The sequence below is a fragment of the Thamnophis sirtalis genome, unplaced genomic scaffold (genome assembly GCF_051295495.1).
Source record: "Thamnophis sirtalis isolate CommonGarterSnake01/CBP01778 unplaced genomic scaffold, rThaSir2_p1.2 scaffold_6, whole genome shotgun sequence".
Classification (NCBI taxonomy): domain Eukaryota; kingdom Metazoa; phylum Chordata; class Lepidosauria; order Squamata; family Natricidae; genus Thamnophis; species Thamnophis sirtalis.
The window spans coordinates 39,802,062-39,828,222 of record NW_028261386.1 but is presented as its reverse complement, the minus strand read 5'-3'; the positions used below and the strand labels follow the sequence as shown (position 1 = coordinate 39,828,222).

Here is a 26,161-nt window from a genome sequence, read left to right as displayed (position 1 = left end):
AAAGCCGAAGAGCCAGGGCTGTCTGAAGACGTCTCCGTGGTCATGACTAAATGCTGAAGGCACACAGAACATTGTTACCTTCCTACCACAGGTGGTTCCTTCTTTTCTACTTGCATTTTTACATGCTTTAGAAGTGCTCGGTTGGCAGAAGCTGGGACAATAATGTGAGCTCACTCCATTAAGTGGCGCTAGGGATTCGAACTGCCGACCTTTCTGATCGACAAGCTCAGCGTTTTAGCCACTGAGCCACTGTGTCCCATTTTGTGTTATAATAATCAGCCTCAAAACTTCCAGTTCGCAACAAATTTCATTCTGCCCACAAATAACTTATGCTTGCAGTTACTTTAAGATTACATGCTTTATATAGTTTATCTGAATATTTTCCACCTATAAAATTATGTAATTCTAGTATTACTGCCTAAACAATGTGTTTATACTGGACTGAGGAAACAACATGGGTAACTTATTGCTCTAGGGACAAGTGTGGCACAAGTGTGTTCTACCAGCCTGCTCCTCCTCACTGCTGATTCTCCTCCTCACTGCTGAAAATTGATAGTACAATTTCTCAGAATACGAATATAAAAGGCACATAAAACATAATTGCATTAATTACAAAGAACCATATGGTACCTTAACATAATGTAAAAACAAAATGACCTTCTGAAAACCAACAAGCAGAAGAAGGGAAAAGCTCCCACCAACTCACCTACTGAGTGACTTTCTCACTACCGTCACTAAGCTCTCCCAAAATAGTAAAAAGGAGGAACCTGCAGCCACAAGAAAACTCTCCACTCAAGCTGGGCAGTTCTGCAAAAATACATAAACTTCCCCAAACTTGAGAAGATGCACAAGACCTTAGCAACTTTGAACTTGTACTGTGCGCTGCTCAGAAAACACTTTGAAACAATATATTTTGAAAATGTGACAAAAGTTTTAATTGGCTTTGATTTGTCTGTGTTAATAGACAGCACAAGGACTGGAGCCCATGTAAAACACATTTGTTGTCTCTTTTGTCTGCTGTGCTAGATAATGAAATAAAAAACTAAATTATTTCCAATTAAATATAATTGGCAGATGAGCAATGGTAAAATACAACAGAGCCTACCATTAGCAACTAAAATTGATCATCCATTCTTTGTATGCAGTTAACTCTTATCCACTGCCTCTTTTTTCTTTGTCTTACTCTTTTTTTTTAAATCAAGACCATTTTTTCCAGCATAAGTTTGATGCAGTAAAGCATTGTTGTTGTCTTCTCTCTTTTTTAAGCCATGAACAAACTTCCTGTGTTTCTGGTCTATTCTTAGCCTTTTGTTATCTTATCTTTTCCATCAGTTTGTATTGAGTTTGCCTTATCAAGGGGTGTGATCACTCTAACGCAATGAAATATGTTCATAATTAATCTTTAAACATCATTATGCCTAATATGTAATATGTATGTATTAATGATGCAAATATTACTTATTGGGGAGGGAAGAGAAGGGTTCACGAGTAAAAGGATTGTTTATTTTTGATGCTCCTTCTCTCATTTTTACTAACAGATAATGTTTTCATTAACAAAAGTCAAAAAAAAATTAACAGCTTCATTGGAATATAAACATTGTGTATTTTAATTTGCAGCTATAAAAGTTAAGCATGACGATTTCTTTTGTACTTTCTGGTTTGCTTTGAGCTGGGATAGCCTGCCAACTAACATCCTGTGCTTGCCAGTTTCCAAATGTCAAGGGCAGTTTGTGTTGCATTTTATTGAGGTCTGCGGAGGAAGAATCATTGTGCTTTGCTACTTTCCCAGCTCCTGTTTGCCCCCACCCCCACCCCCAGTACAATTCCATAATATACTTGTATGCAGATATCAGGATATACAACCACAATCCCTGCTGACCAAATTAATGGTGTTAATACTTAGCACCTTTCCAGGTAGTGCCTCTGTAAATCCAGTTTCTTTTATTGGAGTAAATGGCTGCCATTCACTTTGGTGGATGAATAAGGTACCACTACTCTGTTGCAAATTGCCAACATTTAAAGATCACATTAGCTTCCTGGGGGACTGAGGTACATAGTTCTACCTCTGATGCCTGAATGTATTCTTTTTAAAAAAAAAAGATACTGATGTTTTTAAAATGTGGGAAGATAAAATTCTGTAGTAGAAATAATCTATATTTCTACTTAGTCCAACATATCCCTACACTGCTTTGTCTGGAAGTTTAACTATTTTCCTAAAGAAAAAATAGAGAGGTATTCTCAGGTGCTGGCTGGGAATGAATCCAGTAAATAACTAGGGTGCAGTAAGATTAAGTTTTAAACCTGGACCACCATCTCAGCCATGAAAACTCAGGTGATTTGGAACAGTAACTGTATCTCAGCCCAACAGTCCTCAAAGCATCATTTTTTGGAAAAAAAATATGGAAAGGAGGAAGTTAAGTTTATTTTGCAAGATTTATAGCCAACAAATAATAAATAATTTTACCAATGTAAATATGGGATAACTAACCAAAGGTAGACAAATCAAAATAAAAATCCCTGAAATCTTTTAGTAGAGATTAAAAAAAAATGTGTGTGGCATCAGCTGGACTGATTTAAGAACTTATGTCATAATAGAAATATAAATTACTAGAAAGTATGGAAAGTAACATATATTTTTATCCCCCCCAAATATGTCCCTGCCATCTCTAGTTTCTCTACTAAAATTAAAACAGTAATTAATTGTAGTTGGATTTTTTTTGGGGGGGGGGACTTTGTAATCTTCTCCATTCAGTTGTCCTCTAGTTTCCCCAGCCCACATGTTTTTGAAAATCTGAAGTTCAGCATAGCTGGAGGACACCAAAGTGGAGAAGGCTGTCACAATGTACTGTACCCATAGAGATAAAGAAAGCCTGTCAAGCAGCCTACAAAGGGGTGTGTGAGAAATCTAGTTGTCAGCATACAGTACTCCAGCTTCTAATAATAAACAGACTGAAGTTGTTTGTAAGCTGATTATTAAAGGACAAATACAAGCATGCCCTTATACACAACAGCAAATCTTTTGGTTCCCAACATGAAGAACTGAGCTAAGGACTTTTCTTTTTAAATTAAATTTTTTCATAATGTAAAAAAAAATGTGTGTGGGAAGAAGGGAAAACTATAACAGTATTTTTTTTAAAAAAAATATGAAAAAAATATGCACATCTATTTATATGTCTATAGGGACACAGTGGCTCAGTGGCTAAAACGCTGAGCTTGTCAGTCAGAAAGGTCAGCAGTTCAGCCGTTCGAATCCCTAGCGCCATATAACGGAGTGAGCTCCCATTACTTGTCCCAACTTCTGCCAACCTAGCAGTTCGAAAGCATGTCAAAATGCAAGTAGAAAAATAGGAACCATCTTTGGTGGGAAGGTAACAATGTTCTGTGTGCCTTTGGCATTTAGTCATGCTGGCCACATGACCATGGAGATGTCCTTGGACAGTGCTGGCTCTTCGACTTTGAAACAAAGATGAGCATCGGCCTCCTAGAGTCAGGAATAACTAGTACATATGTGCCAGGGGAACCTTTATCTTTACCTTTATTTATATGTCTAAATATAGATGGGGTTGTATATGTTTTAAATATTGAAATGGGATAGGGAGCAATACATTAAGCAGAAAATCTGAATTGATATCTTAAAGCAATAAACAGCCAAGAACAAAATTGGATTGTTAAATAACAAAAAAAAATAGAAGTGACTCAATAAATAAGACTCAAAATTACTGTGTTTGTAAGGCTATGAAGCAAGATTGTTAAAAAACCCAAAATTAGAGAATGAGATACAATAGAATACAATAGCAGAGTTGGAAGTGACCTTGGAGGTCTTCTACTCCACCACCACCCCCGCATAGGCAGGAAATAGCTTGACTCCCTCTTCTTTGTGGTAACCCCTGAGATATTGGAAGACTGCTATCATGTCTCCCCTAGTCCTTCTTTCTGTTAAACTAGACATACTCAGTTCCTGCAACCATTCTTCATAAGAGCCAAGGTGGCGCAGTGGTTAAATGCAGCACTGCAGGCTACTGCTAGATCAGCAGGTCAGCGGTTCAAATCTCACCGGCTCAGGGTTGACTCAGCCTTCCATCCTTCCGAGGTGGGTAAAATGAGGACCCAGATTGTTGGGGGCAATATGCTGACTCTCTGTAAACCGCTTAGAGAGGCCTGAAAGGCCTATGAAGCGGTATATAAGTCTACTGCTATTGCTATTGCTATATGTTTTAGTCTCCAGTCCCCTAATCATCTTTGTTGCTCTTCTCTGCACTCTTTCTAGAGTCTCCACATCTTTTCTACATCGTGGCGACCAAAACTGAATGCAGTATTCCAAGTGTGGCCTTATCAAGGCATTATAGTGGTATTAACACTTCATGTGATCTTGATTCTATCCCTCTGTTTATGCAGCCTAGAACTGTGTTGGCTTTTTTGGCAGCTGCTGCACACTGCTGGATCATATTTAACTGGTTGTCCACTAGGACTCCAAGATCCCTTTCACAGTTACTACTGTTGAGCAAGGTACCACCTATGCTTTCAGGAGGTGTGAAAGTTCACCTGAGTGGTGCAGCCTTCTTGGAACTGTTGAAGGGACTGTGTTGTAGACTGGAGATAGATGATGTCATCATCTATAGATGATGTTGAGAGAGAGCTGCTCAAAATTGAACACTTAGGTGACCCTGATGACACGGATAAACATCCAGGTGGCCTTAATGATTCGCAAATGACCAGTTGCCTGGGAAAAGTATAAAACCTTCCATTTCCCACCATCCAGTCAGAGCTGAACAAGTGAAATGTCTTTAAAGAAAAAAACAGTAAGTCCAGTTGCCTCTTGAAAAAGTACCTTTGTGACAACCATGACCTGGATGGCTGAGAATCTTCATAGAACAATGTTATGATGTTTTGTGTCCCAGTATTAACTGACAGCAAGAACAAATTGGTATTTTCTTTCCCTTCTGCTTAGAATCTTTAGTTCCCTCATGGGTCATAAAGGCACTTATTTTTATGAAATTAAGATAGCCAAAAATAAATCTAGTTCCCAGAAGAGCTAGTTTTATAGTTAATTCCAAAATATTATGGCAAAAGGAGGTGCAGTGGCTCAGCCACTGGATTTTTTGGTTGAAAGCCAGAAGCCCAGGTTCGAGACCCAAGCTCCATGCAGCAGGGTGAGCTCCTATCCTTGCCCCAGCTCCTGCCCCCCTAGCAGTTCAAAAGCATACAAATGCAAGTAGATAAATAGTACCACTTCAATGGGAAGGTAACAGTGTTTTGTGCCACATGATCATGGATTTGTCTTTGAACAGTGCTGCCTCAATGTCATTAAAATGGAGATGCGGACCTGTCCTTATAGTCGACAATGACTAGCAGAGTAAAATCCACTCCTTTATCTTTTTACCTTTTTTATTACACTAAAAACCAGTATTCAAAATTTGACTGGACCCTTAATCCATTTATAACTTACTTAGATCAAACCTTGTTTAGCTTTTTTCTGTTTAGTTCAAATCCTTTACGCTCTTAAGTTTATAATTATTTTTCATTTTGTTCAGTGTGAAGCTAGACTCACTGGAGACTTTTCAAACTTGCTGTTCTGAAGATCCCTAATAATTGCCTAAATTAATAGGCAATTCCTAAAAGTGGTAAGAAAGTGAGTTTTATAAATTTAGTGTACTTTAAAAGTTTCCGCTGAGATTGCAAGCAAGATGGATAATTCTTTTTTCTCTTGATGCTCAAACCCATGCAAGATTCCTATCCTGGAGCCTTTTTGTGAGGAGTAGCTGTCCAAAGCACATGTTGGCAATCTTCTACCCTGGCCTTATCTGGAATAGTTCCAAATAATTGGTCTACTCACTAGTTCTTCGATCTTCGCCATTGTCACTGGCTCTGCTTTCATGGAGATGTCTTCAGTTCACCATGCTTCCCCCTGAAGTCAAAGTAGTACATTTCAAAAAAAAATCTGGGTAGTTCTGAGGACAATTGTAGTTTCTATATGAATAGTCCTAGCTTTTGACATTATAATTTATGGAACCAGGAAGAGTGCTATTTGATTGATAGAATTGAAAGAAAAAGAATTTCCATGATAAAACAAGGTGTTCATATTCTCTTATTCAGTCTAGAAATAAATGTAAAAAATCTGAGTGCCTCAGAGAGATCAATCAGTTATTTACCATTGTAACCATTCTGCCAAAAGTAAGTTTTCAGTTTGTGCTAATTTGAATTGGAATTAAGTAAAAAGGGTTTAATAGGGTTAAAGAGATTGCTGCCTGATTTCAGTTATCTCATGGCTGATTTTATTTTTGGAAGCAATCCTGATAAACTACTCTGGGCTATATTTTTCACCTACAGTGTAAAAAAAAGCATTCTTGCAGGATGCACAGCTGTTCACATAGTACAACTATATCAATTTTACTACAAATTGCTTTCTCGTAAGCAGATTTGAATATAGCATAGAACTCTTACATTAATAGAACACTTTTGTTCACATTGGACCTGCTGAATATTTAATGCTTACTCTGGAAATTGAAGAGTTAACAAAATAGTTGCATCTCTAAAATGTTCTTATCCATTGCCATATAATAAATTTAATGTGCATGAGGCCATAGATAGACATGTCCGGACAGCCAGTTAGAGGTAGTAGTTAAAAGCACCAGGCTAAAAGACACCATTAGTTCTAGTCTTGCTTAAGGCATAAAGCCAGCTGGGTGACTTTAGACCAGTTACTATCTCTCTCAGCCTTGGGAAGAAAGCAATGGCAAAGATTTGCTGAAATGAATAAAAGAAAGTATGGGTGAAAAAAGAAGGGGCAAATATAATGATCTGCAAAAACCTGGAGCTAGATTTACTTATTTTTGAGAAAGTTCAAAATTGTAGACTGATAGACCTTGGACATCCTCATCTGGCTTCTGGTTCATAGATTAGTGTTTCCTCCTCCTTAGTTGAGCTACCCCAAAATTAAAACCACACAAAGAATAACCTTCATTCATTTTTGAGATAGCTATGTTGAAACCATAGTACATTCTTCCCAACCACATTTTCTGGGAATTCTGAGAGATTGTTAGCTTGAGAAAGGCTGTCATAGTATGTGTGCTAATTTACACTGGTAAGATATAAGGTCTATTATTCCAACCAAAGTTTGGCAATTTGGGACATTACTAGCTACTTCTGCTTGAAAAGTAAAGAGATTTGCCAAGGGAAAATCTCTTGTGAAGAGAAAATGTTGCACTATAAAAAGTAGATGTCATAGTATTTTGGAAGATCTTGAAGAGACTTTGAAATTATTTATCAGAAAATGATTCATTAACAACATAAGAAGGAAAATGTTGTTTTAGTGTCTTTGAGGGTATTTACCAGAAAATGAATGAAATTGTGAACAGGTCCTAAATGGAATATTAGCTTTCTGAAGGCCAATATTGTTAGGTTCATAATACCTGTACAAATGTCTTCCAACATTTTATCTTTCTCAACATTGCAAGATTCAGTAACTCTGACACTGCTATAATAGATTCTATAATAGGATGGAGTTAAGGTTACCAGATATCTGAATAGGCAAAGGAACTGGAAGATACAGACAATTGGAAAAAAAGGACAAATTTAGGGGTGGGGGGAGGATATATTGTTTAATTTTCTTATTATCCACAACAAAAATTGCAGTAAAAATGTAAAAAATAGCTTAGGCAAACGTGTATATGAAATTAGGTTTTCCAAATGGATGCAATAGAGTTAGGAGGCAAAAGTCTTTTTCTGTGAAACTGATTAAGGTCTTTTCAATTTCAGACAGCAGCAAAAAGCCTGGGAGGCTACTTGTAAGCCCCCCAGAGTTATATTGAGGCAAGAGAGGCAGCCTATAAATTTTATAAATAAATAAATTGAGATCACAGACCTGAGCTTTCAACTTGTCATTGGCACTTACTAGGGAAGTGCTTCACTGCCCAGAAAAACTTCAGGAAGGGACATTCAAAAAGCCTGACAATATTTGATTTTAAGGCTATGCCTGGCAGAAGTAGGAGTTGAGGACAAAAAAGATGATATTTTACTGAGGGTCTGATAACCCTAGATGAAATAGATTGGGAAGGGGGTGTAAGAATGTGGCTGTGATGTATGAGAAGAGGAAGGGTAAACCTAGCAATGAGAATAAGGGGAAGTTCATTGGGGATGTAGGCTCTGATTAAGACTTTAATACTTTGATCTTTTTATGAGTCCCAGAGTAGATGACCTATTTGATGTTTCCTGTTTCTTAGAAGTACTTCATACTCAGACAGCTATTTTAGTTTTTAGAAACCATCTGTACCATACACTTGCATGCTATAGTCTAATAACACCCTAAGCTTAACCCAGCCTCAGAAAAAATTAATTACAACCTGTATTTATACTTATGACCATTGCAAATTGCACCACCCCATGGTCATGTGATTACAATTCAAGTGTTTGGCAAGAAGCTCATATTTATGACTGGTTTGCAACAGGGATGGGCTTCAAAAATTGCAGCAACAGGTTTGCTGCCCCGTTGCTGGGTGGGCATGACCATGGTGACCGTGGCCTAGTCAGCCTCCTGCACCATTGGGGAGGGCATTTTTCACCCTTTCCAGGCTCCGGGGCTCTCGGGGGTGGTGAAAACTGCTTCCCCGGGCTCCAGAGACCCTCTGGAGGCTAGAAACAGGCCAATTTCTTGACTTCCAGAACCTCCAGTAGGCCCATTTTCTTCCCTTCCTGAACCTCCACATGGGCCCTGGCATGATGAATGGGCCACGTAGAGACTCCTGGGAGGGGCGGGGATGGAGGGGCATGGCAAGCCAGGGGGGCATTTGGGGGTTCGCTGAACTGGGCAAAATCCTAGCTAGAGGATCGTCCGAACCAGTATGAACCCCCAGCAGCCCACCCCTGGTTTGCAGTCATGTGATCACAATTTTCTAGTTTGCCCATTAGAAAGCTGGATTTTCTTAATGGTTCACTGTAGTGACTTGCTTTGTGACCATTGTAAAAATAGTTATAAAATCCGGACTGGTCATGTGGCAACTCACTTAAACACCACCTTAACTTACTACCAAATTGCTAATTTCAATTGTGTGAGGACTAGCTTGTGTAGATAGTTAAAAGACTAGGGTGTCTTTCACTCTAAGCATGTGATGTTCCTTTTCATATTATTCTTCCAATGATGTTTAAGATGATACCAATCTATATTAAATAGCTATTTGAAAGCATAGATTCCTGAATGTGAACAGCATTGAAATGGTCATTTTCAAGAGGTACATTAATGGAAAATGAGCCTGATCTATATTTATATTTTCTCATTTCAGACTGAAGCATGATCAGTTACAAATGGGAAAGCTCAAGCTGTGAGTAGCGAGTACATTTTTTGAGTAAATATACAGAGGTTCATATTGATATCTTTCTGATAGTGATTGAGGGAGATGCACGTTAAAAATTCAGCTAAGAGACCTTTGTACTACACTTTGGCTACCATTACATTACATTATTTTTTTCAGAAAAGATAAATCTTAGCTTTTGGTATGCAGTTTTTAGATTATGTAAATAGTTGACTTATCTACAGGCAGATCTCAGCAATGCAGGTTTAGCTTCTGGGTAATCATGTTTTTGCAAATCTGTAGATAATCTGTCAAAAATAAATGACTGATGGATACAGTGAAAGACTGTCTAAGATTAGAATCTTGAGGCTTTCCATACACAAATGAATGATAAAGACCTTCTGTACCCCATATTATTTGTACTTCTCTAGCATCATTGTGACTCACATTTTAATTCTATACATAAACAAAATTCATAAAAAGTGCAAGGAAACAGTGATTATATGGAAGGAAGTGTGCAAGTCTGCATTCTGACAATTGAATTGACAATATAAAGGCTGCCATATAGCTGTCATTCCTTCAAGGGTAAAATGACAAAAGTCATTAATAGGCTATTACAGGCTATTTCAGAATAGATAGTTATAGGAAAGAAATGATGTATGTTTATTTGTTTATTCACTTGCAGATTGCCATTCAGGATTTTCTTTTTCTTTTAAGTGTGTGTGCATGTGCGTATGTGTGTGATTGATTGTTTATGTTCATCAAGTTGGTGTCAATTCTTAGCAACCACAGGAGATGTGCTGTAGATATAATCTATTGTTGAGCTGTATTCTGTCTGATGGACAAATTAGCATATATTTTCTTGAACGCGCAGTTGGTGTCAAATTTGAAATAACCTGAGTTAAATTTTTGAAATAGCTTGGTAGAAAAACTAGTTACAAAATGAAGTGTGTCCTAGAAGAAGAAATGTGTTACACAAGAAGAGGATAGATTTGGAGTCTGGTTTCCATAAAATGTGCATACGTCATTGTAAGAATATTGTGTGTCAATATTGACTACATTTAAATTAAAAAATAAGCAACACTCTTCCTTGGTAGATGAAATTTTAATTAACTTTAGTGCCACCTGAGTTTTAAATATTGATGAGTCATTAGAGGTTTTCAGAAATTCAGAGTTCTCTCTTAAATATGAGTAAATTTTGCAATAGACAAAAGAAAATGGATTTCATCATAATGTTGGAAATATCTTTAAGTGTTCACTTTCTCAGCTTGTCCACTCAGTTGGGTCAGCAGTTTCCGTGTGTACATAAAGCCAAACATACTTACCTTTATCTTTTAGTAGCATTAAAACATGCTATTCTTGTTCCGCAAGTTAACATTTGAAGCTGTACCAGCAAGCCTTTTGACAGCAGCACTTATTTTTGACAGCTTAATTAACTGTGGATTCTTGACCTTTGAGATGAGGGAATCCAGTAGTGAATTTATACATGAAGCGTGAAAATATACATTAATATAGAGGAAGCTATAAAAGCTGAAGAACATTGCCTTGATATAATACAAAAGGATTTCTACATTAAATGATGGAGGACTCTATAGAGGGAACAGGAGATGTTTCCTCTTGCAGAACATTGGTAAATATTGTACTATAATCAAATACCACAAAATATGGCAACGGTCATCATTATGCTTTAAAATGATGGTCAATAGATCAACATGTTTACCATATTCAACTGAAGTTTGTAACTTTAACCCTACTGATCTAATCTTGCTCTCTAGGGAAGAGGTTTTCAACTGGCCCTTTAGGTATTTGAGGAGTGCTTTCATGTCTCTGCTCAGTCTTTTCTTCTCCAGGCTAAATATGTACCATAATTCGCCAGGGATTTTCTTATACAAACAACTGCCAGGAGTATAATCTCAGGGAGCCACAGCAACAATGGTGATTGAAGGTGCTTTCTCAGAGATTGAAGCAGTTTCAGCATATTAGATCAGTAGTACAGCTACCAAATATTAGCTTTAAAAATATAGCTGACCACTAAATAACAGTAAAGCATTATTATTATTATTATTTTGCCCTAAACAAATGCTTAGTTTTTGTGGGTATTTGCCAGCCCTGCAGAAGATTACAACCTGGTTTGTGAAGGCCCAATCAGTCATCTCTATCCTTATAGGACGTCCAAGTGTAGCGTTTCAAGTAATAGTGTTTATCTTCAGCATTTGTCTGATTCAGAACAAGTTTCTGAACAAGCAACTCCATTTCATTAAATAACTTAGTAATTGAAGTGTTTTACATAGAGTTATATCCTGTACATGTGGCGTGTGGCTGAATCAAGGTTAAACTTTTGTGGTGTGCATGGTTCTGGAACTAAATAAAAATAAGCTATTGTTTTTCACTGATTTTAATAGCATTTTTCTGCAAGCTTATAATATCAATAAAGCAGATAATTGTTGCTGCTTCCTTTGATTAAAATAACTCTGAAAAACTGATACATAGGAAAGGTGCATGTAGTGGAAATGGAAAACTTAGATCTCACAAGTTACATCCAACTTTTACTGTACACAAATAATAGTTCCATTATCTCAAAAAGTAGCACTAAAACTGATTGACAAAATGCTCACATTGTGGCGATACAATTTTTCATGGTTTTTTTAATTGCTATCTATAAAAACCTAGAAAAGGCCAAATGTTAGCCCTGTTCCTTCTGCCAATGTCAAAATATCAGGGAATAAAATCCCCACATCCACATAAAAGTTTGGGAGACTTTCAAAGGTTGCTCATCTCCATTTTACATAATGTGTTTTTGTGCATTAGAGATTTCTGTATTACAACAAGGATTAGTAGATCAAAGGTAAAGAATACAGGTAGTCCTCAACTTACAACAGTTCATTTAGTGACTGTTCAAAGTTACAATAGCCCTGAAAAAAGTGATTTATGACCATTTTTCACACATGGCCGTTGAAGCCTCCCCATGGTTGCATGATCAAAATTCAGATGCTTGGAAACTGGTTCATATTTATGATGGCTGCAATGCCCTAGGATCATGTGACCTTCTGACAAGCAAAATTAATGGGAAATCCAGATTCACTTAACAACCATATTACTAACTTAACAAATGCAATGATTCACTTAACTGTGGGAAGAAAAGTTGTAAAATGGTGCAAACTCACTTAACAAATGTTTCACTTAGCAATATAAATTTTGGGCTCAATTGTGGTCCTAACTCACGGACTACATGTACTCTGAACAATTTTTGTGTTGTGCAACACAAGCTATAATATGAATGAGCCTTCTGAAGGCTCAAGAAGCCATATCACTTTCCCTTTGTAAAGGGATCAGGTAAATCATAGAGTTGAAAATATTTTCCTATTTCATCCTAATGGGAAAGCTTCATTTACAAGTTTCCAATAAGACAGAATATTAAACAGCTTCAAATCATGATTATATAACCTAATTTGAATGGGAAATTATAGATAAGAAGAGTTTAAATGAAATTTTCCATCTTGAAAGAGGAAGGAAATGTACTATATGCAAATAGATTATTCATATGAAGCTAAGGTACAAGAGTTTAAATACAATGTATTTATATGAAGGTCATTATTTCTATTATTTAGAAATAGAAAATGTTTATCCATCCTAGAAATTTCTTATATTTCTTATTCCTGATGGAACACGTAAGTATACATTTGGGCTTCTGCTTTCTGTAGCTTAACAGTTGTAAGCAAATGTATATCCTATGTGTGTTTAAGTAATTAAAAATCTCAAGAAACTTGATTGCTTCCAATTATATGCCAGTATGGGTAAATTTTAGATATAAAAATTGCATTCATCTCAAGCATAACTAATTTAACTTGGAAAAGTGAGGCTTTCAAAATATACCTTTGCACTGGGTAACATTTGTATTGTTTGAGATGACGAACGTTGCATTTCTGGTACTTCAGCTTTTTTTGGAATGCTCAAATTTAAAGGCAGTTTTAGGTGTGTCTCCACTGAGCCATATGCTTTTCTTCCTGGGTTAGCATGGCAGGTTGTAGCCTATTACTCAGGGGTGAAATCCTCCCAGTTTGGCCCAGTTTGGTCGAACCGGTAGACACTATTGTCCCTGGTTCTGTGAAGCAGTAGTAAAAATAAAACTTCTGAGGATCGTGTGGTTCAGCTGTGAGCTGAGTAATTGTTAGAAACTCCCCCCCCTGCTTTTTAAAGCATTTTTCCTGCCTGTTCTCCCAAACTAGCAGGAAAAAATGCTTTAAAAAGTGAAAAAAGCTGGCCACGCCTATCCAGTCACATGACACCTCCTCCCCCCCCCCCACCAAGCCATGGCCACAGAACTGGTGGGCAAAAATTTAGATTTCACCACTACTATTACTGTACTCATGAGTTTACTCTGCACATACACCTTTACGGTAGGTGCATCTCATGGACCATTAGCCACATGTCCATGGTGGCGCAATGGTTAGAATGCAGTATTGCAGGCTAATTCTGCTGACTGCCAGCAGTTCAATACCCATGAGCTCAGAGTTGACACAGCCTTCCATTCTTCCAAGGTTGATAAAATGAGGATCCATAATGTTGGGATAATATGCTGACTCTGGTTCCACCACAAAACCGCGATGCCCTTATCCGCGCCGACATGAGTGCAGAGGCAAATCAGCGGCATCCAAAGCGCTAAGAAAAAAATGACTCTACCGCTGTGACAACAGCGCGGTGACAGAAGGGCGTTCTACATGCTTCGTTCTTTGCCTCCAAAGGTAGCCCTCCTCCTCCAGCTGCCAGCGGCAGCGGGCATGGGACAAAGCATGCCTGTCTGCCCTGCTTTCTCGCTCCTCCGTCTTCCCTCAGCAGCAGCTGGAGGAGCTGTCAAAACTTCCATCTCCACCCACTCTCGGGGCTGACGAAGCGGGCTTGCCCGGTGGAGGAGGCCGCCCTCTTCTTCCTCAACAACATCTCCTTGGACAGGCGGCTTGGATGGGCTGCTGCCTGTCCAAGGAGATGTTGTTGAGGAAGAAGAGGGCGGCCTGCCTCCGCCGGGCATGCCTGCTTTGCCGGCCCCGGGAGAGCCTCAGCCGCCGCAGCTCCCCTTCTCCTGCGGGTCCTCCTCGGCCACCTTCTTCTCTGGGGCGTGCCCGCTCGTGGGCAGGCGGGCGACGCGACCTCCGAGAGCTGCTCTCAGGCTGTGGAGTTCCGCCACTTCCTTGTAATGTTGGCTGGGCGCCCTTCCTCCCCCTTTTCCCCCTGCCCTCGCGGGAAGTGGAGGCGGCGGCGGCGAGCGTGTGGAGATGGAAGTTTTGACAGCTCCTCCAGCTGCTGCGGAGGGAAGACGGAGGAGCGAGAAAGCACGGCGGACAGGCGCACTTTGCCCCATGCCCGCTGCCGCTGTCAGCTGGAGGAGGAGGGCTACCTTTGGAGGCAAAGAACGAAGCATGTAGAACGCCCTTCTGTCGCCGCGCTGTTGTCGCGGCGGTGATGACGCGCGGTGATGACGTCACGGCTTTAGCGATGCGATTTAATCACTGCTTTTTTGACGAGCGCGGTTTTGTCATGCCACGGCTGACTCTATAAGCCACTTAGAGACATCTGTAAAGCACTGTGAAGCATTGCTATTTGAAATGTTAAAATATTGTTTATTGATATATATTTCTGTTGCAGGAGTGCATGGAACTACAGGCAAATGTTCAGTAACTACTGCAGCAAAATTTGTGAATACTAGTGCACAATACTGCTATTTCTGGTTCCTGTGGCCAATTAAATCTTTTCACTGTTTGCAAAGTTTTAATTTCCTAGAAGCATCTTAACTGTAATATAATTATGAGCAAAGAAAGATGTGAATGACTTTGCTGTAAGCCGGCCTGGATTTTGTAGTGAAAGATTTAAACACAAATAATAATAATAAACAGAGTGATTTGCCATGATGATATGTGGCCTTTCTAATTAAGCAAAAAAAAAAATCTGAACTTTTCAGATTAAGGAACTTTCATTTCTAGTTCTACGCAGGATGGCTGTTCCCCAGCTAGAATTGGTGTACAAGATCTGGACTGTTAACCTGTGTTTCAAGACTGGGTGTGAGCTTTGACAAGAAAGGCGTTTGCACAGATTTACCAGTTACATCCAGTCCTTGAAATGAAGACCCTTCTCACAGTGACTTATGCTATTGTCGCATCATGATTGCACCCATCACTGCAGTCTTCTCTGTTTAATAACAATGTGTCTCACTTAATAATTTACATAATAATATGTAATACGAAATGCACAGGTACATTGCTCAATAGTAGGTGGTACATTGCTCAATAGTAGTAACTGTGAGAGGGATCTTGGAGTCCTAGTGGAGAACCATTTACATATGAGCCAGCAGTGTGCAAAAGCTGCCAAAAAATCCAACACAGTTCTAGGATGCGTACACAGAGGGAGAGAATCAAGATCACATGAAGTGTTAATACCACTTTATAACGCCTTAGTAAGGCCACACTTGGAATGCTGCATTCAGTTTTGGTCATCACAATGTAGAAAAGATGTGGAGACTCTAGAAAGAGTGCAGAGAAGAGCAACAAAGATGATTAGGGGACTGGAGACTAAAACATAGTTTAATGAAAAAAGGACTAGGAGAGACATGATAACAGTGTTCCAATATCTCATGGGTTGCCACAAAGAAGAGGGAGTCAAACTATTATCCAAGGCACCTGAGGGTAGAGGAAGAAGCAATGGGTGGAAACTAATTAAAGAGAGAAGCAACTTAGAACTGAGGAGAAATTTCCTGACAGTTAGAACAATTAATCAGTGGAACAGCTTGCCTCCAGAAGTTGTGAATGCCCCAACACTGGAAGTCTTTAAGAAGATGTTGGATAGCCATTTGTCTGAAATGGTATAAGGTTTCCTGCCTAGGCAGGGGGTTGGACTAGAAGACCTCCACGGTCCTTCCAACTCTGCTGTTGTATTATTGTATGTAAAAATGAGTGTGAAATTGAATTCAGTTGGAGGTTAACTTGCCTTTCAACTGAAATGACTTAATGACCAAAATTCTGGATTCAGTTGTGGTTGTAATTCAAGGACTACCTGAATGTGAATATGACCATAACATACTTCTTGGGTTGAAATTTCTTTTTTCCTTTATTGTCACAGGAGCAGTTCTGAAAGAAGGAAAGAGAAATCAAGGGATGCAGCACGATGCAGAAGAAGCAAAGAAACTGAAGTATTCTATGAGTTGGCCCATGAGCTACCATTGCCTCACAACATTAGCTCACATCTGGACAAGGCATCTATTATGAGGCTTGCAATCAGTTTCTTACGGACACACAAACTATTGTCTTCAGGTAAGAAAAAAATGTTTCAACCATGGTCAACTGCATTGTATTATCTGATGACCCAGCAGCTCATCTTGTTTCCCATTTATTAAATTTATTAAACTTAATTCATTTCCTCCTACATGAGCTGAAGGTCATCAAAGACTTGTGATCTTTTTGACAGAAGTGTCTGATAGGTGGCTTCACATTTTAGTCTGCTAAAAGGGATGATCAAAAATGTGATAAATAAAATAAGCATATTGCTTTAGTAGTATAAGAAAATAAATTCATTATTTTATCACACGGATAAGGAGTAAATATGTAAAACTAAACATGGAAATTTTGAATTAAAATGATTTTGGGCCTGCAGAATTTCTAATCCTGAATAAAGGACAGTGTTTCTCAACCAGTGAATGTTGGCTGGGGAATTCTGGGAGTTGAAGTCCGGACATCTTCAAGTTGCCAAGGTTGAGAAACATTGCACTAGGGATTAGATATTACAACAGTTCAGTGAAGGAATAAAGACACTTCAATTTGATGAATTATTCTGCATAATTATATTTATAAGCAGCTATAGTAATTCAAATCACTGTACAATAATACATTTATACAATAATACAACAGTACAATACAATAACACAACAACAGCCATTCTGTCTGTCATGCACTATTTTAATACCTAGTGGTCATTATAGCTTTGGTCTGACCAACGATATGACTGCCTGCGTGAGAGTTTTTTTTAATCTTTCCCTTCTTCACTATCTGGAGTGTTAAATAGGAAAAAAATGGTTTTCAGTTCAACAGAGTTCTGTGAACTGAAATATATACATATTTTCATGGAAAGAGTACAGTAGTATGCCCATTTTTATTTTAACAATTGAATTTTGAAATTTTACGTCCACATTCTGTTTGAATCATGGTTTTATATGTGCATTTGTGATAGTTATATATTTATCATTTATTTATTTGCTTTCTCAAACTATACCATTCAATATAGCCTCAATGCTCTACATTATAACATCTAGCTTAACTGCCTTATATATAATGGATTTAAGATGAAAAAATAATTAACAGGGGGACCAGTTACAGGGAGAGATAGTAGCATTCATTGAATATATTTAGCAAAGCTAGTTGCAATCTGTTCAGGATAATTTAATTTGATTTCTTGCCCCAAATAGACATTGGACTTAATGGCGTGGATAACTCCTTCTAACTTTATGTTTATATGAAAATTCTTGAAACAGCAAAGTAAATCTTAATAAGTCAGATTATTTGCAAATAAGGGTATTGTTATAAGTAGCATCCTTTCACTGGAACAATTTTCTGTATCTCACATGTATAATAGAAATCTAGTTGTGTGCTTGCTTTTCCCAGGAGTCATTCCTTAAAGGTAAGAGTCCTTACTTTTGTGTAGAAGATCCTAGGAAATTCATCAGGCACTGAAATCTTTAATAGGAAAAGGCCCTTGTTTAAAGACTTGGTGAGCAACTCCATTAGTGAAGATAACATTTTAAGCTACAGTATATGAGCCAATGGCCATTATAAAACAAATTTCTTTTTCTTCCTAGCTATCTAGAAAGGAAATAGAGCCCAGGATCATTATTTTGTTTCTGAACTGTTGCTTTGATAATGCTGGTCAGAAGAGGAAAGCACACTGGGACTAGGCTATTCTTCCTTAACCTGGATCACTCTAGCTCTGTTGGGTTTCAGCTCCCAAAATTCCTAGCTAATTTAGTATTTCTGAAAGCTTGGAGAAAGTAGTCTTAGGCTGCAAATGTAGAAGATTCCATTTTGGAGTTGCCCCAGATATAATTCAAAAATCATCCATGAGCTACCCATTATACCTAAGACATTTTGTGGAACAGAGAGCCAAACCTAGGGAAGTAAATTAAATCTTCGTGAATTCATCCTGGCTGCAGAGATACCTGTATTGCATATCTGGAGTTAGAAATCTGTGATTTCCATTGAATGCCAACATACAACAAACATGGTTGATTTTTTATATTTTCCATTTCCTCCTTTCTTGAAAGAATCAGTTATGCCAGGTACTTAAAAGGAAGCCTCCCAATTGTTGGAAGTTGTGTTCTTTGCCTTGAACTTAAATGGGATAACATTTTGAATCAAAGGATTGCATCATTCTTTTGGCTAAGTGCTCTCATGAATCAAATGGAGGGGGAGACTTAAACAGTTTGAATTACAACAGTAACAAAATGAGCGCTGTATACTTTCCTGTTCTTCTGGGGCAAGTTCTTTTTCAAAGTTTATCCTTTGCTCATTCTCAGTTAAGTGTCTCAGTTATTTTTTCCCAGCATAAACTCTGTTTACAACTTGCATAATACATTGAAGCACTTGGAGGTTTATCTGTGGCTTCAGGGTCACCTGAGTAGTGCTCCTAGTTTCTCTAGACCCACTAAAAGGATCCAGATTACCAGCTGTCTGCAAGTAATATAAATCCTTCCATTCGCCACTATCCTGTCAGAGCTGAAAAAGCTTCTTGGATGAGAAGCAAAACGTCTTCAAAAGAAAAAACAAGAAAGTCCAGTTGCCTCCTGAAAAAGCACCTATGGGACAACCATGACCTGGATGACTGAGAATCTCTACAGACTTTGAGCTAGCTAATGGGTAGATGCAAAACAAGACAGAGGAGGAAGACAAAAAATAAATGGAGTAAAGCAAAGTACCTGTTGTAAATACAGTCCTCTATAAAAGGTTAAAAAATCAGGAATATCTGTTTAGGTGAAATTTTAAAAGATTGAGAAAACTTTAAGCCAGGCTTCTTAACCTGGTGCCTTCATTCTCTTGCCTGAAGAATAATGGGAATTACCAAAATAAAATAATCAAAATATTTCCATTATTTGGTCTATATCTTATGCTGCTTTGTCACATTTTTGTAGCATTCCCTTATAAAAATAATGTTTAAGTTAAATCTTTTACTTGAAACAAGGAAGAGTTTTCAAGCTAAAACCTTAGCTGGTAATAAAGATTTGTAGGTTTAAAAGTATAACTATATTATACATAGAACTTTATTTCAGGGAGGGGGATGTAAGATTATAGAAAATATTTTGGGGGAAATCTGCTCTATCAGATATTAATTCCTTACAACAAAATTATATTAAAGAAGACAATTTGCTTCTTATCTGATCAAAATGAACAGCGGGAAGTCATTTCATATATATTGCTAACAACAACAACAACAACAACAACAACAACAACAACAGCAACCCTACTTGGAACAGCTTATATCCTCCGCCATTACCTTGACAATTCCCAGGTCCTTGGTTAGGACTCGAGCTGTTGAGCTACCAACCAACCCCAAAGGTTGTGAATCTCACCAAAGATTAAATAACAACAACAACAACAACAACAACAACAATTCAGCAATCCTCCTGTTTTTTAGAATACTACACAGACTAAAATGTAAGCTTCGCTAAAGCCACCTAAATGTCTGGATTGGTCTTTTGTATCATTTCATAATAGGAAATATTATTCCCATGTCTTGGAGTTCAAAAGAGTGCAGTATACCAGACCTTGCTTTATTCTGGTTCCTTCTTTACTTAGTAACCCATTTCCCTTTGATTTTTCACAGTGGGCGGCTGAACAAGAATGCTGGGAAGGAAACCTTCAGCCTAGGGGTCTGGTGCCCTGGCTGAGATTACTATTGCAGGAAGCTAACTGAACAATAGCTGTAGAATATTGTTCCCATTTTCTTCTTGATTCTTGACTTGAATGGTATTCCTCCCTGAAATACTTTACAGGGGTATAGCTCATTTAATAATGGAGTAACTGTCAGAAATCCAATGGATGCAGGCATTAAATTAGGCTACATGATCTACTTTATAGGATATCCCTTTCTTTGAAGGTATCCTCTGATCATCCAGCTGCCCAATTTAAGTCTCATGCATGAAGAAATTGAATTTCACCATCAACACTTAGCATCTCAATGGGACACTTAAGCAGAAAAGGAATATTATAGTGTGATGTACCATATTTTTATTTATATTGTGTTAGATACTAGCATCAGCTATAATAGTTTCCACCAAGGTCTCATTGGTCCAAGGGTCTGACAGCTCCCTATAAAAGGGCTGCTGTCAGACTCAACCTTTGCTGGGTTGTACATAGTTGCTACTGAGTTAATAAAGAACTGTTGTTACCGTTAGCCTGTGTGTGCCTTTACATTACCCAATCTAACACTGGAGACGAGGATGGGATTGGAAGGCAACTAGGCGAACCAAAAAGAGCGTAGCAATCCAGCAAGTAAATCCAGCCCAGAGCTCAGGGCAGCTTCGAGCAGCCATTTTTGAGCAGCAAACTCAAAACGCCCTCAGAACACAAAATGGCCATGCACGCCCCACCGACTCCGTATGACCCAGTCACCGAGCACTGGGACTTGTATATGCTGAGGTTCAACTGCTTCCTCAAAGCCAACGACCTCATGAGCCTTTCTGAAGGCTGCAAGAAGAACATGTTCTTCGGTTACTGTGAATGGGAAGTGTTCAAAACTGCCAAAGATCTGTCAGAACCAACGCCGCTACAATCGGTTGCTTGGTCCGTTTCCAGCAGACGTTGAAGACTCACTATGCTCCCAAGCCATCTAAGCACATCTGCCGGCACAAATTTAATATTCGCAACCAGAAGGAGGGCGAATCAATCGAGTATGTTGCAGTGCTACGAAAGGCCGCAGCGTACTGCGAGTTCTGAGAGCTTGACGAGCTTATTCTTGACCACATCATATGCAGTGTGTGGGACATTAATTTACAGAGAAGGTTACTTGCCAAATCTAACCTCACTCTACAAATTGCCTTGGACAAAGCCAGGGAATCCGAATCGGCTGTCAAATCAACAGAAACCCTTCAGCACCAAAGCACTCCACAAGACGCGTGAAAGAACATGCGTTCATCACGAGACTGCAGAGGCTGAGAGCAAAGAAAGCAAAGAAGATGACAGCTGACGCATGCGCAGTAGCCGCACCAAGCCGGCACGCAAATTCGAACAGCGTTTCCTGCCTTGCACTAGTTGCGGAGGAGACCATGCCCGATTGGTTTGCCATTTCCACAATGCGACCTTCCAGCGCTGGGAGCGAAAGGGGCAAATCGCCAAAGTTTGCAGAAGTGAGCACCCCACCATGCGGTGGCAGTTGGAAGCCGATCCAACTGCCAGCAGACACCCAACCTAGGGGCATGGCAAAAGCTACCATGGCACTCAGAGGGCAACACCAGAGTCACCTACCACACCTCAATTGGCCAAGTCCGGACTAGACAGTCAAAAAAGCTGAAGGTCACAGTCCTCATCGAGGGCTCTCCATGCGAGATGGAGATTGACAAGGGGTCATCACTGACCATCATGCCATGGTCTACACTCAAGCGGGCTATCCCTAACCTGAAGAAGCAGCATCTACGCGCCCCTGACATCCACCTTCGTGATTACCAGGGGAAGTCCCTGCTGTGGGCCAGGGCACCTTCCTGGTGCAATTCAAGAAGGGCAGCGGCCAGCTCCCAGTGATGGTGGTCAGAGGTGACCTGCAGAGCATCCTGGGGCTTGACTGGTTCGAAGCCCTGGGCCTAGAAGTGACCAGTATCAACGGCTTGAAAGACAAGAGCGCTGAAACGATTTTTAAGGAGTTCAAGGACGTCTTTGGCACCAGTCTGGGTAAGTATGTGGGGACTCTAATCTCTTTTAATTTGGACCCCAACATAGCCCCAATAAGGCTAAAACCCAGGAGAGTATCTTTCGCTCTCCGCCCCAAAATTGATCTGGAGATTGATTTTTAAAAAAATATTTTTAAAAAAATAAGCTCGTAGGCCAGGGAATCCTAGAGCCAGTTGATCACACATGCTGGGAGACCCCTATAGTGACACCTGTCAAATCTGATGAGTCTGTCCGCATCTGCGCAGGCTGCAAATGCACAATCAATAAAGCGTTACAACAAAGCACTTACCCTGTACCCATTGTACAGCACCTACTACATTCTCTAGGACCCGGCAAAGTATTCGCTAAATTGGACATGGTGCAAGCATACCAATAATTGCCTGTAGATGGCGCTACAGCGGAGGCCCAAACCATTGTGATGCACAGAGGTGCATTCAAATGTCACCACCTGCAATTTGGAGTTAGTATCGCCCCTGGACTGTTCCAAAGCATCATGGAACGGCTTTTGCAGGAGATTCCAGGAGTCGTCCCATATTTTGATGACATCTTGGTATCAGCTGCAAATGAGGCGTAACTTTTCAAACGTTTGCGAACTCTTTTGGCTAGAATTAGAGACAAGGGCCTCCGTCTCAAAAAAGAAAAATGCCAAATTAACATGCCAAGGGTTGAATTCTTAGGGTACCTAATCACTGACTCTGGGATTCACCCGATCATGAAAAAAGCAATTCAGGACATCCCTACACCTCGCAATCAAACCAAGCTACAGGCATTCCTCGGGCTCCTTAATTTCTACAGTGTCTTTCTTAAACAGAAAGCCACCATTGCTGAGCCCTTACATCATCTCCTGGCGAAGAACGTGAAGTGATCCTGGGGCAGAGCCGAGGCTACCGCATTTGCCGCGGTAAAAAGACTTCTCTCAGCAGACACGTTCCTGGTGCAGTACAGCCAGACCCTGCCATTGGTGCTGACCTGCGACGCTTCCCCGTTTGGTGTCGGAGCCATCCTCAACCACCGCATGCCCAATGGAACCGAGGCCCCCATAGCCTTTTACTCTAGGACCTTGTCCACTGCCAAGTGGAACTACAGCCAGCTGGACCATGATGCTTTGGCTGCAGTGGCCGGAGTAAAGAGGTTCCATGAGTACCTATACGGCCATGATTTCGAACTAATTACGGACCATAAACCGCTGCTGGGCTTGCTGGCTGGGGACCGACCTACTCCTGTGTCATTATCACCGTGGATGATCAGATGGACCATTTTCTTAGCCACCTACTTCTATTGCCTCGTCCACTGACCAGGTGCCACTTTGGGGCACACTGATGTCTTGAGCCGCTGCCCGCTACCAGAACTTCTTGCTGACCCTACCCCTGAGATGCCAGTCCTCCTCATTGACTGCCTTGAGACTGGTCTTGTCTCGTCCAGTGACGTTGCCCGCCATTTGGCAAAGGATCCACCATTAAACAAATTTTGAACTGGGTGTGGAGGGGGTGGCCCAAGAGGCCTGTTGGGTCTGATTTCAAAATGTAGTTTTGCAAGCGTGATGAATTATCTGTTGTAAATGGCTGTTTGCTATGGCAGGACCGGGTTATTGTTCCACCAAAACTGCGCATTGCAGTATTACAGACTTTACATGTAGGGGATCCTGGAATTGTTAGGATGAAGTCTTTGGAGTTACATGTGGTGGCCTAACATGGACATGGAGATCGAAGAATGGGTGGCTACCTGCACACCATGCCAGGAGTCCAGACCAGCTCCCCCAGAGGCGCCTGCTAAGGAGTGGAGCGACCTCAAGCACCGTGGTCTAGGGTGCACATTGATTTTGCTGGCCCAATTCATGGCCAGACTTTCCTTGTAGTTGTGGACGCCTACTCGAAATGGCTAGAGGTACTTCTAATGACCTCCACTATGGCAGAAGCTGTCATCAAGGTACTACAGAGACTTTTCTCCATGCACAGCCTGCACGACATCCTGGTCTCAGGCAATGGACCTCAATTCACAGCCATGCAATTTGAGACCTTCTTAGCAGCTCAGGGAATCAGACATGCCCTGGTCACGCCATTCCATCTGGCCTCCAATGGTCAGGTGGAGAGAATGGTGAGATCTGCAAAAGAGGCCCTCTCTAGGATGGGCCCAGGAGATTGGCAAACATGGGTTGACCACTATTTGCTAATTCAGCACATCACACCCAGTGCCACTACAGGGAGAAGCCCCTCCGAGCTTCTCATGGGTCGCCGGCTAAGGTCCCACTTAGACCGGCTACACCCAAACTATTCTGTCGCATTGCCCCCTGACTCCACAAGCAAGATTCTGAACTTTAGCCTAGGGGTTTCAGTTTATGCCCACAACTATGCCGGAGGAACTATGTGGATTCCTGCCACAGTGATAGGCATCACCAGGCCTCGCTCTTATCTTGTAGAGCTTGAGGATGGTCAGAATTGGAGAAGGCACATTGACCAACTCCGTGGCTGCCTCTCCAACTCCACTCTTAGACAACCAGAGGTAACTCCTGCACAAATTAGTCAAAGCCCTACCCAAATGGAGCAAGAACTCACTCCATCCACAGGCAGATCAAGCCCGAGGGTACCAGGGAACTTATCTGGTTGTGTTGCAGGCCCGCAGAGAGCTCCAAGCTAACCGGCTCTAGAAGCTCCAGCCGCGGCCTGTGAAAGGTTCCAAGAGCTTCCACCAAGCGGACCTGCAGAGCAAACAGGTCCGTCCAACCTGTCCAAGGAACACCCTCTGACTGAACTGTGCAGGTCAGGCAGAGCTACCAAAAGCCCGCCTACATGCGTGACTATGTAACCAGTAAGATTACTCCATCTAAGAGGGGAGGGGTGTTAGATACTAGCATCAGCTATAATGGTTTCCACCAAGGTCCTCTGTTCTGGCAGGAACAGAGGTTTAATCTCATTGGTCAAAGGGTCTGACAGCTCCCTATAAAAGGGCTGCTGTCAGACTCAACCTTCGCTGGATTGTACATAGTTGCTACTGAGTTAATAAAGAGCTGTTGTTACTGTTAGCCTGTGTGTGCCTTTACATTACCCAATCTAACATATTGTACTTACCAGTATGTCTTCTTTTAAACAGCCATAGTCTGTTGCTTTAGTTATCAATTTGCTCTATTATGGATGGTTGGTTAGTAGCCATCTAAAGTAGCACAAAGGTCTGGAGATATGGGCAAGGGTTTGTTCTTTGATGTATGAAGACAGAAAATCCCAGTTGTAGATAGACTATCTAGCAACTTTGATGTGTTGAAATCTGAATAGTTTTGTTCAGATGTTCTTATGGGAAGAAATAACCAGCAAAGGACATAAACCAGTACAGGTAGTATGTGTCCCTGAAGACTGATCTCCTTAGTACCCAATTTCCCTGCAAATCTAATGAAGGATTAAACTTCTAGAATTTGCTCAACCAAGCAAATATATAAAACAAAAGAAATTCAAGTGACTTCTGACATTTTAGCCTTGGACAATGCATATCAACATAGTTAAGGCCCATGTTCATATGGCTTTGAGTTTACAAACCCTGGTCTGTAAGAGGAAAAAAAGTCATATAGAGACTTCTTCAAGTTGAGCTGAACTCCTGTTGACTTAATGGAAACATTCATGAAGCTTTATTGGTATGACATAGAAGTGGTTTATTTGTCTTTCAGGAAGATTTTCCAGTTTGCCTACCTAAAACTATAGCATTTGTTTTCTGAAGTGTTCTTCCATTTAAATAATAATAATCAACCCTCCTCAGCATTTTAGATTGCCCCAAATAAACCAGGTGATTAACTTGAGATAGTCTAGGACAGAAGAAAATGTTCTTTTTGATTACTGGCTAGAGTTTTGAGAATATGCTATAGAACAACAATATAAAAGCAAGGAAACTTTGTTGATAAAATAGTTGTCCAGGTGGGTCACAAAACATATTTTAATTAGAAAGCAAAATAGTGAGATTGTTTCCTGCTATATTCCATAG

At 40.2% G+C, this 26,161-nt stretch overlaps 1 protein-coding gene and 2 long non-coding RNA genes across 6 annotated transcripts in view; 2 read left to right on the top strand and 1 right to left on the bottom strand.

Annotated features, from left to right (window-relative positions):
• The window catches only part of LOC148044954 (uncharacterized), a 120,547-nt gene that overhangs the window by 11,765 nt on the left and 82,621 nt on the right, over positions 1 to 26,161 (bottom strand). The window contains exon 2 of the long non-coding RNA XR_015696933.1: positions 5,834 to 5,905. This is a non-coding gene — a long non-coding RNA (uncharacterized LOC148044954). The remainder of the gene's footprint in view (positions 1 to 5,833; positions 5,906 to 26,161) is intronic.
• Positions 1 to 26,161, top strand: part of EPAS1 (endothelial PAS domain protein 1) — a 114,959-nt gene that overhangs the window by 31,624 nt on the left and 57,174 nt on the right. For 2 of the 4 annotated variants that reach the window (XM_087717689.1, XM_087717687.1), the window contains exons 2-3: positions 9,276 to 9,314; positions 16,392 to 16,582. In XM_087717689.1, the coding sequence (XP_087573815.1) occupies positions 9,276 to 9,314; positions 16,392 to 16,582 (230 nt within the window). The remainder of the gene's footprint in view (positions 1 to 9,275; positions 9,315 to 16,391; positions 16,583 to 26,161) is intronic. The other 2 variants (XM_014065015.2, XM_087717690.1) reach the window with 1 other exon arrangement.
• LOC148044955 (uncharacterized) lies at positions 17,548 to 25,217 on the top strand. The gene is made up of 2 exons (XR_015696935.1): positions 17,548 to 22,198; positions 23,010 to 25,217. It is a non-coding gene; the product is annotated as an uncharacterized LOC148044955 (long non-coding RNA).